This window comes from Corvus moneduloides, chromosome 4, assembly GCF_009650955.1.
Source record: "Corvus moneduloides isolate bCorMon1 chromosome 4, bCorMon1.pri, whole genome shotgun sequence".
Lineage (NCBI taxonomy): Eukaryota > Metazoa > Chordata > Aves > Passeriformes > Corvidae > Corvus > Corvus moneduloides.
In genome coordinates, this window is record NC_045479.1 from 38309101 (window position 1) to 38321298 (window position 12198).

The following is a 12198-nucleotide window of genomic DNA, read 5'->3' on the forward strand; positions in this document are numbered from 1 at the left end:
GCAGTACCTTTCTCTGATTTGATTGTTAATAATTTTCCTCCCCCACACCCCCCCCAAGTTGAGTCTGTTTTTCCCATGATAGTACCTGGTCAGTGATCTCTCCCTGTCCTTATCTCAACTCATGCGCCTTTCAACATATTTTCTCTCCCCAGCACAGCTGAGGGCGGCAGTGATAGAGCAGCTTTGGTGGGCACCTGGCATCCACCCAGAGTCAACTCACCATATCACCCTGGTGTCATTTACACACCCAGTAGTCTTTACTCATAAATTACAGCAGCAGTTACTTCAATCAATAATGAATATCTAGAAAATCTATTTAAGAAAGTCTCTACAGTACTTAGAAGGTTTAACATATCTGTTTTATAAATCAAAAAACTCAAGAATCGCTGTTCTTCTGAGTAGTAAAATCCACTCACATTACATTACACATATATACATTTGCACAAAAGAAATTTTCAAGAGAATAAGGGAGAATCTCTCTCCTCCTGCACTGAGCTGTGAGTCATGAACACTTTCAACAGACCACATTCAGTTGTTTTATCTCTTTTTCACAAAGGAACTAATTTCAGCCCAGAACATAGACAGATGCTTAATAACCTGTTAAGTTGTTCCAATACAGCCAGAAAAACAACTATTTACTCTGTGTCATGTTTGAGTTCCATAGTATTCACATTCTAAAAAAGGATAATGAACTTTTAAACACTTTCCAATACATGTTACTATAATTTTAGGCCTTCCTCAACAGGAATATTCTACAAGCTCCAGCCATGTCAATCAAAATTTTGTATTAAATTTTACCTTTTTAAAAACTTAAATCTGTTGGACAAACACAGAATATTCCAGGTTAATAGTTGCCCTCTTTCACACTGAGCATGAACAGGTCAACACAGAAATTTCAAAGGCTATCTTGACTTTCTCTAGCATCAGCTAGCAACAGCTATTCTTGGCCTTAAAATAGGATGACAAAACGGCTTGAAACAAAGAGGATTCCCCAGATCAGCCAGGAATGGCAGCTTGTCTCTGGGATGAATGAAGCATATAGAGTCAGCTGGGAGCAGGAACAAAGCAATCTAAGAAATGGAAAAGGGGCAGAGACAGAGATGCTCATTTCAGCCAGTTTAACAGCTCCCATATGACCAGTTCAGCTGGCACCAAAAATGAAACAGCTGGAACCCCGTGCCTTCTACAGAGGTCCAGTTCAGCTCCTGACTGCTTCCTAAGTCAAGCAAGGGCTGTAGCTGACAAACATTTACATCTGCCTACTCAATGTATAAGCGTAGAGAGGTCCACTCCAAAGAATTTCTTAAAGTATCAGGCCTTCCAACCGCATTCCAAATTACTTCATTGAGTGTGACAAAATCAAAAGGAAAGGAGAGGAAACAGACAAGTGATGCAAGACACTGCCACAGAGAACTGTCAGGATTCAAATGGGCTTTTTTTTTTCAATTCTTTTAATTAGTCTCAACTTTACTACAGTTCAAATTAAAGCATTGCCACATGCTATGTATCCCAAGCAAAGCTCAGATTTCTAAAAAGCCATTTTCATAAAAATACACACATAAAACAATTTCTTAAACAACTACAGCTTCTTGAAAGATAGTAATTGAGAAATACAAGTACCTGTTGTCCCCACGGGCAGGGTCCTTGGGTTTAGCATCACTATCATAAACAAAACGCTCTTGGGAGATGACTATGATGTTGTCTGTAGTTTCATTTCCCAAGATAGTGATAACAGGATAACCCATCTGTAGTGTCCACTGATCCATTACCTCTTGGATATTTACAGATTTTCCAACCCTTTTTAAAGCCTTGAAGAAAAGAAAGGAAAGTTTCAATACACTGAAGCAGTATCAACACATACAACTTTTGTTTTGTCCCTGGGATCATAACTGGTTTTGGAGGTTAAAATAACCATCATGTGCATGTGCAGACACACACACACACTTACACCCAATGAACACACTCTACGTAACTGAACTTAAGCCTCTGTGTATCTTAAAAATAAACATTGAGTTATCTTGACAAGAGAGAGGAGTGACAGTCAGAAAGTCATGTTTCCTACATCCTTCAAGTACTTCTGCTGTAACAGAAGAAATAACCTGTTTTACAGGATTTTAACAAGAGCCACAGAAATACTGGGTAGCTATTCTTAACCAGCTAAGGTTAAAAGAGACCCAGTGTTAGTTGATCTAGGCACCTACAATAAGGCATATTTGAAGGGCCTTAATTTCTAAAAATATAGTTTCTCTTTTCTAAAAATCAAGTGAGTAATTATTTGAAAACACTGTCCATTACGTCCAAAGTGAGGCTATGTATACCAAGCTTTCCCCTCTTGCTTCATAAACTGCACCTGTCACAACACATGGAGGATTAATGTGTTCGTATTTGATTCCATGTGTCAATAAAAATGCTCTTTTACAAGTGGATTTTCATCTGAAACACAAAGAGATACTATGGCATCATGGGAGATGAGACTGGATATGAGGAGAAAGAGGCATCATTTGTTCTTCAGCGACAGACATGCTCCCAGCTGTCGAACAGATCAAGATCACAGACTGAGCAACCTCTGATGAATACAAGCAGAAGATGTCTTCAGAACTGAAGCTGCAATTGCACTGCATTAGGAACAAAGGGGCTGGCAACAAGTGCATTTACAGCTGAGGCAAACAGAATTATTAGCTGCAACAGTATATATGAGCATACAGTGTAGCTATAGTGGTTATGGACCAAAATACAGTCTCAGTTTTGTTCTACGTTATCAGCTGTGGATTCTGCTGTTCTTTCAAGACAACATTCATTCCTCTGACCTCCCATTGCCCAGAAGTGTCCCAGAGGCTTTAACACAGGAAGGCAAGAAAGATTCTTGCAGTGACATTCAGCTACAGATGAAGACATAGATTTAAAATCCTGACTGTACGTTACATGTCTCAACTCTCATTAGCAGTCAGTACAGATATAGTACTCCATTCAGTTGCCCACATGCAGGTGACTAATGTCATTTGACCTTTACCTGCCACTCCAAAAGAGCACAGATTTTGCCATATATCTTATGCTATATTGATTAGACACACCTGAATGTCTTGAACATCCTACTGCACCTAATCTGGCACTAGTTGCCTGTATTTGAACTATCTCAAGTCTCTAGTCAACAGTCAGTGGTTCAGGCTTATTATAAGATAATCATGTAGTGGCTAGTCAACTGAATTACTCTCTATGCTCTGCTGACTAAATTCACTAGATTTCTGGCACTCCAGTTGTTCCTATTCACCTAGTGTCAAATGACATGTCCTAAAATATTCAACACATTCTTTCAGAACTGGTCTACCTACAACAGACATGCTTCTCATGTGGCAGCTGAAAGCCAGGTAGGATAAATTAAGATAAAAGCTGTTAAAAGTCTGTGAATGGGCAACTGAAAGTGAGAACAACTGGATCTCAGACACCTAGTTTAAATGTATATACCTGCTTGTCTAGATAAATGAAGATGTCTTGGCCTCCAGCTGAATCCTAGCTTTGGTGTCAATAGTTACAACTAGATTGTCACATTTTGTATGGCTTGAACTGGTACTTGTGCCAAAACTCTCGGACTGTACTCTACCTTGCCTTGCACTCTGTCTGTATTTCCGGAGAAGATTCAGACTAGCTCCGACTAGTCCCACAGAGGAGAAATTCAGGCATGCTTCGCTCATCTTACAAAAATTATAGTCTGCCATTATGGAGCCCTAGACCAGGCTCTAGAACTCAAGCCAAGCCTGGATATACAAATGTAAGTCTCTACAGCATGCCAAATGTTACAGTAAATAGTTCTCTGTTTACACCAAACTTTAAAGCTGTAATAGTTTTGTCCTTTGCAAAAATCTTAACTCCATACAAAATCACAAACACACATGATGGAAATGCCAAAGCTTGGCACTTTCATGTGCTTTCCAGCTTATGGGTCTCAGTGTGCTGCCACTGAAGTCAAATGATAGCAGATTTCATGAGGTATCTTTCAATGCACATCAGTGACACAGCACATGCAGGAGAATATATTCTAACATAACAAAGAATAGAAATGCTGCAGAACTCATATTTTTAATGTTGCCACTAGGTTAACTCAAATGGAATTTCTTTGCATCAGTTTTTATATTTGCTCTGTGGTTTGAAGAACTCAATAAGCACTATTCACTCCCAATCTCACCAAGAAAAATACCATAGCAAATTCCTGTTTCTCCCTCAGTGCAACAGATTAAAGCATTTTACCTTTGACAATGTGTTCCAGAGATCATTTCTGGCTGCATTGCCATACTTGTGAATGGTTAAATAGTCCTACAGAAATAAAATAAAAATACAAATCAGTATTACTATACACAAGCCAAACGACTAGAGCTGTGCATCACTGCTATTAGAATTTAAATCACATCAATGCTTGCATTTGTTAGAAATCTAGAAATATACAGTATGTTCATCCTACGGGAATAAATAAACAGTTCCTTAAGCTAGTTTGCAATGCAAAAATTATTGCTAAAAATTTCACTTACAACATTCAATGCTCTTCCTTTTCTGTGTAAGTCATTCTATAATTTAAGTATTTTGAAGATATATATTTAGAATATACATCTAACCTTAGAAAGGGTTCCTAGGTAATTCTTGGCAACAAAAGGAGAAGCTGCTGAAACACAGTTCCAGTTGCTATTTTAGCAGGTCATTCTGCTTTGTCTAGTGTCAAAAATTTGTTCACTTGGATGCCAGTTGGATTCATTACAGAAGATTTAACTGAGCAATAGAATATCTGAACTTCAAACTCTTATCTAGGGAGATCCTGGCCCTTCAATGTCAAAATACATCATACTGGCAACTAAGGTTGTAACAGGTTATCACAAAGGCTCTCCACAACAGGGAGCAGTGGAGGAAGTGCCAGGAACCCAACTCCGTGCTTGTGCACAGGTACCTACGTGTGTGTTTTCACACCATACGTGACTCAGAGTCTGAGGAGGTTATAAACTGAAAGCTTTCACTTATTCTCCCACAGTTCCAATAACTGAAGGTCCATTCTTCTCCCATAACAACTGGAAAGATAATTCCTCAAAAGCTTTCATCATATTAAAATAACTTCCCAAACTAATAGTTTAAGCATATGACCAGCTTGGGTCTAGGTCTTTCAGGCATAAAATACTTCCTTTTTTTAATGACTTCTGGAAAGACAACATTGTTGTTTCCCACCATCCCATGTCCCTTGACAACAGCTCATTCAGTTACAAAAGTGAAATTCAGCAGTGATTATTTGAATAACATACATTTCAAGCATTTGATTAGGAGAATTAAGTGAAAAAAACAGATCGGAGGTTGTACATCAACTTGTTCTCCTACAACTGAATTTCTACCATCTTCACTTTACACAATGGTAGAAGACAAACCTTAATTTACTGCACAATGATAAAACTGGGACAAATTTGCTGACTGTATGTTTTGTGTGAAGTAAGATACTTTGGGAATAATTAGAATTTGGAAAGCAAATTTTCTGATACAAAAATTGTAGCACCTGTGACAGATTTAGCTTTTGTCAGCCAACTCATAGTAAAACAAGCAACAACTCCCATTTAATCACAGACTACGAAGGCTAAATAGAACACTGACTCTGTAAATGCAGTGCTGAGTCTTAACAATGTCATGAGACTAAATCAGAAAAAAGACAATATTATATAGGCCACACCTATAGCACAGTGTGCATCCATTTTGCCTAAAAATACAGAATCATTTAAGGCACAATGAAACATTCAATAGCTTCCAAAGCTAAAGAAGTTGAATTGCAAATTAGAAAGCTAAAATAGGAATAAACAAAAGTGGGACAAGGTAAATAAATGACAACAAATATACAACCCGCATTTTAAGCAGTACTAGAAAATGCTGCATACATTGGTCCCTCTGAGAGATGCTTTCAGAATCATCAGAGCAAAATAAAATGGGTGGAACACTTGAGGATTTCATCCCGGCAATAACCCTGTTTACCAATCTACCATTACTGACTTTCACACTTTGTGTTCGGAAAGACTGCAAAGAGATTAAATGCTTCTGCCCTTTTCTTTTGGGTTTGGTTTTGTTTGGGTTTTTTCCTCCCAATACATAGATTGGGAGGTTTAAATGTGGCTTGTCACTCAGTTAAAAAATTATTATCGTCCAATCTAACATGTTTATGTCACAAAGAAAAACAAAAGGAATCCTAACCTTTACCATGAAATAAGAAAATACAGCAAGAAAGACAACATCTTGGTACAATCCTGGTACCATACAACTTAATCATCAATTTTGTCATTATTCCATGAAAGTTGCATCGAGACCATAAACACAGCATAAAACTAGGAGTGTTATCAAACATACACTTACACAAAAAGCAGTCCTAAGTGACAGCATGTATCAAAATAGACTTTCAATAGTACATCTACATTGCATTCTCAAATCTGAGTGCACTTTCCAGAGGCACAAGAGCCAGAGGCTTCTGAAGCAGGTCTCACCAGATATCCTCCTACTCCTATCCTCATATATTGTTTTCAACAATAACCAGTAGCAGACACCTGGAAACAGTATAAAACCAGAAAAGCATGCAACTGCTCTTCCATTATCCAGCACTTCATGGCACAAAAATTCCTAAGCAGATTAGTATCCTTGCATTTAATAGTTCTCTTCTGTGAATTTGGCTGGTTGGCTTCTTAACCTATACAAATTCGCATTTGCAACAGTTTATGAAAGAGCATTTCCCACTTCAGGGATCTCTTGTGTGGTACCTGCTCCAAATGCCTGCCTGTCTGCCGGTTTCATCTGCTGCTTCCTACTTCTGCCATTAGAACACACAGTGCATTACTGCTCCCCACTTGACTTTCCCCAAGCCACTCATGTTTTTACAGATATATATGGAATGTGTCCCCACCCCAGACCTTAACAGGTTTTATACTGAGAACTCCACCAGACCCAACCACTCCCAGCTCCGCTGCAAAGTTATACCCACCACCCCAAGCTGCTGACTCCATAGGTAGTTTGAATAGTTTCTGTGACCCTGCCTGAACTTTCATTACCAGATGATCAGCCTCACTTTCTCTTTCCCTGACAGGCATTCAGCTTAAAAAGGAAGAGAAAAGACATATCAGCATCAAATACATATCAGGAAGTAGTAAAATAGGAGCCAAAGATCCACACATACCCTGCTTGTCTGTTTTAAGGATGAAACAAGCAGGAATATAATCCATTTTTCCTCCTGGGGACCCATATCTAAGTCTTAAGCAGCTTGCAAAGGGGGAGAATACATGTTCTTATTCACTGTAATTCTCCAGGGCAGGAGTATTAACCACCCCTTTGCCTGTACATTCAGTAGAAAAAAACAAAGCAAACAGAAGAGATGCAAGCCAAAGAATGGAAAAGGAGGATGACACTGAAAACACAGCTGTGTGAATCTAAGCTGTGCTCAGCACAGCTCCAAAGGAGGCAAAGTGACTTAAAGCCACTTACTCATAAACACATATGCCCAAAACCATCTGGCTGCAAGGCTGCTTCCCATCATAAACTTGCAAGTCTATCATCGACAAAAGCTGTTCCATCAACAGGAGTATGCTGGAACATGAAGATCTGCATTAGCCACCTTCCTTTCAGCTATAACCCTACAGTACCTGTGAGCACAAAAGATGGCATGAAATTCTCTTTAACAACTCAAGACTCAAGAGTGCTCTTCTAGAACTCTTCCATTCTCCTTCACTGTAATGCTGCCTCTAAATTTTTTCATTGTCATGGAGAAAGTACGAAGAGAGTTCGCAGACCCTAGGGCACTGTCATTCAACATGAAAATTAATCAAAAAGACACACCCGAAAGTAATCATTTGGGTTTACATTTTCAGCATGCATCCTCTTGTAATATTCTTCCTAATATCTTGACATTAAAACATGAAGCCACTCTTTGCCAAAAAGAATAATGGAATATGATCTATTCACTTCTATCAATAAAAAATTAATCAGGCAATGCAGTTTTCTAACATGTCTTAGCAATTCTTAACATTAAATAAATAAATAAATAAACATCCTGACTCTGTGATACCATGAAAACAAAGTCTATTTCCTGAACAACCAAAACATAAGATCTTTCCAAAAATCCCAACATATTTGGATTACAGTATAATGTGTTATCAAACAGTAATCTTAATCTCCCCCAAAAAGAGAATTAAAAGGCTCAATGCTTTTGAAATTATTTCTTGAAAACTGGAGCAGATAGCTTGAACAGCAGTAGGAACAGTGAAAAATGCTAAAGAATTTTGAAAGATGGTTTTAGTAATGCTGTGTTGATTAAACTTGCAGACCTTTTATTGTATTAGGTTCTTTTAGGAAAAGAAGATTATTTAAAAGGAAAAAGTCTTCCATTTCTTTGCAATATTACCTATTGAATAAGCCTCTTGGTCTCAAAGAAAATGAACTACCCTACTATCCAAACATGATAATGCTCACAACTAACAAAAGGCAGTGACTGATAAATACCAAAAGGTTAAACAAGTGTAAAGGGAGAATAAGTCTCCAAACATGTGTCTTACTTTCATGGAAGATTTTACATCTATAAACAGAAACCGAAATAGCAGTTCTAGGACTAAACTCCTTTCTCGGTTAATCTGTATGAAGTTGATTGATCAGCTGAAGGAACAGCTCCTGACTTACAGGAGTGTTGCTGAGATCTGAAACAGATTGACATTGAATAATTTCATTTTTCTCCTAAAGATAACTGGAAAATTCCACTGTATGCGTGAGGAAAAAGTAGCAAACTATTTTCATCTCGAATTCTTGTGGCTACATTCCTCCTTTCTCAAGGCTCAGGAAAAGCAGACTTGCCTCTACCTCCCTTTTTTGTATTTCATTCCTACTCCACAGTGCACATCCTCCTCCCTTCAGCCTATGATATGTTCTTGTTTGATGGTTTTATACATGACTGCTGTATACCACAGAAGATTTAAAGCTACAAATAAAAACATTTAGTTCAGGTAGAAATCAGGCTCTAGGATCCAGGTATCAAATCCAGTGTGTTTGTTTTCCTAGAAATTTATATACTTAATCTTAAGCCACTAGATACCATCTGACAGATGCTGATTCTCTGACTATAACACGCACCTTTTTCCTCCCTTCCTTCAAACTGCTAACATCAAATCTGCTATCACATATTATATTGACATCGTCTAACATTCAAATAAAAAAGCTTGCGCAAGAGTCAGAGGGTAGTGAATATGTTTGCAAAGGTGAGTGACAAACAAGAGGGAGTGAGAACCAGTGGTAAAGGACTACCAGCAAGCTACAAAAAAGCGAAGATTCCCGTATTCTACTGAATAGAAAAGCTAAAACAGCCAACTAGATTTGCAATATTTTTCAGCTGTACAACTAACCCTGGAGAAACAGCCTTAAGGAAGAGAAGTGACCACCCTCCTGGCTGGGCAGGCAGACAAGCAACAGGATACAAAATAAGGAGTGGGTAAATTCACCTTACTGGTCATGGTCAACACTGTGTAAGGCAAATTAGTTGGGGATTAACTCAATTTGTGTCAAGAATTAATCTGTACCAGTGAGTCAAGCTGCAGAGCTACTGCCAAACTGAAAGAACAGCTGTTATCAGACCAGTTGTCAAAGAACTACTGCAAAGCCAGCAAAGAAAAAAATCTGAAACAGGTTTTTCCTGGAGAAATAAGCCAAACAAGTGCTTCACTTTCTACACTGTTTTACTAGAATTGCCCAAAACTGCTTTCAGGCAGTCTAGTAAGAAACTGCCAACCTACAGAACACACTAGAGTCATAGAATATATTTTCATCACAGTTTCTACCAGAGGATCAAATATGTTGATTTTCTTCCTATACTTTAACCTCCTACTGCCTTAAAATGTGTTCTTCCTACAAAAAATAAAGTTACTCACATGTCAATAATTTAATTAACTGAAAATGCATTTCAACTTACAATAAGAAAAAAACAGCATCAAAATTATATTGAAATAGCAAGCATATCAGGAGTAGAAAGTCATGCCTGCAGATAGCAGGCCTGACTATGTAGATAGTCCTTACCTACTACTAAAATTATCACATCTCTTACAGTCACAGCATCAAATGCATTTCTGTATCTGCTTTGAACTACAGTTTGATGACACTTTGGTGGTACAGCCAGACTAAGCACGTTCCACAACCTTTGCTGCTCCTGGGCCCCATCCCCCTGTTTGTGATGCTGCTTAGCAGACTAGACCTCTGAAATGGCCTGTATAGAAGTGAACCTAACATTCCCCACTAAGAACACCCTTCCTTCCTTGATCAGGTTTACCAAGGAAGACTCCAAACTCTTCCACTAGTATAAATGAAATGGTGCTGCGTGGCCATGAATGGATGGAACAAGCAGCTGGAGGCAGCACTGAGGAAAACAGAATAGTGGTTTCCTAAGCCAGTGTCCTGTCCAAGTATGTGCCAAGTATTATGAAAGATACTGGACAGAAATATACACAGTGGTGATTCCAGAATATAGTTAAGAGAAAGATTATCAGTGCATCACATTTAAGGGAAACAAAACTTTTATTTTCAGGTGCGTTTCTCTAAAAGCAATGCTCAAATGCTCTTTTCAAATGTTTAAGTAATGGTTTGTCATTTCTCATCAATAACCTAATATCTACAGTGAATTAGTTAACCTTCATTAGAACTTATGTGTGGACACTGCATTCAGAACTGAAGGAGACTAAATTCAGAAACTTCAAGTAACAATGGAAGTTCTATCATGAACCAAAGAACAGGAAATTCAACTTCAGTTTTTAAAGTGCCCACATGGGGCTACAATGTGGTTTAATTAATCCAATAATTCCCACCTTCTGCTGCTTTGAATGAACTTTTGTGTAACCCTGTTTAAAATGTCTACTACCAAGAACTTCTTAGCTATTTTCTAGTTCAAAATCACAAACAGGTAAAAAGAAGTTTAAAAAAGCCTTAAAGGTGTGCAACATCCTTCAAAGCCATCATGTAAAAATTCACTTCAGCTGTTTTTTGCCTTCTCTTGGGGCTACTATCTCAGTCAACACATAAAATCCTAGGGAAGGAACTTGGTGGAATCCTATCACTGTACGCCAGTTAAAATTCTAGCCCTTAATTTCCAAAAGGTGCATTTAGACTTTTTTCACATACAACAGTGATATAATGCTGACAAGCCAGCAGCAACTGGAAAATAACCAGTCAACATATCATATCTGCAATTAAATCATTATGTCTAAACAGCAAGCTATAACTACTAATCAGAAAGAGTGAAACTGGAACCACACATGGAAATAAATCTTCATTTTCTCTGGAGCCAATGATGCTGAATGGACCACATAATTATAGCATTTTACTTTGTCCTTTTTCCTTTGTAATTCATGATACTCCCAGTCAGGCTAACAATAATCAGATCAGAAAAACTGACATTTCTGGCATTATATGGGCCAATGGGAATTTAAGCATTGATTTTGCGGGAGAAAAATCAGGGCAATGTTGAGAGTATCTCATCCATGGTATTAGGAGTATAACATTCATTTCGAGGATCCAGACAGGACCTGTGCCCAGTTATATGCAGGCTGAGATACAGGAGAAATTAGTAAAAGAAAGGAGGCAAGAGCCATCATTAAGTCAATGAGATTGCTTTCTTTGCTCTACCTGCTGCTTGTTGATAAGAAACCAGTACTGTAAATTAGAAATGAGCCAACTGAAATCAACATGGCCCTGTCATTTTCATTCCAACACAAGAAAAGAAGAAAAACTTCAAATGACTGTAAGGAACTCGATTTTTCAATAAATAATCTTCTGCAGTGCAACTCTGTGAACACAAAGTAAATCGGGCATCTAAAACCGATTAAAAATTTGTATTCAGGCAAGTTTCCAGCTACTTTAAAATATATCCTGCTTTGCTGAGAATCCTTGTTAAAATATCAGAAATACAAAATTGAGAGGTTTATTTCCCTTGTAAAATTCAGCTTCACCTTTTAGCTACTAACATGAAGAGGAGGGAGGTTCCATTTTGAAACACAGCAGCAGCAGTTGCAGTGCGCTGGCAAAGCAGCTTGCAAGCAAAGTCTAAAGGGAACAGTTAGATGGACTGCTGAGTTAGTGCATGGCAGAGTCTGATGGTATCTGTTGTGCAGTGAGAAACCTGCTAGTATATAAAGCTTGGCTTTAAAGGAAAAGGTATTTGATGTATTATTTGGT

At 38.1% G+C, this 12198-nt stretch overlaps 1 protein-coding gene across 1 annotated transcript in view; it reads right to left on the reverse strand.

Moving 5' to 3' along the window:
* Window positions 1–12198, reverse strand: part of TRHDE (thyrotropin releasing hormone degrading enzyme) — a 209869-nt gene that overhangs the window by 75625 nt on the left and 122046 nt on the right. The window contains exons 8-9 of the mRNA XM_032105718.1: window positions 4243–4308; window positions 1621–1808 (exon numbers count right to left, since the gene is read on the reverse strand). Of these exons, the coding sequence (XP_031961609.1) occupies window positions 1621–1808; window positions 4243–4308 (254 nt within the window). The remainder of the gene's footprint in view (window positions 1–1620; window positions 1809–4242; window positions 4309–12198) is intronic.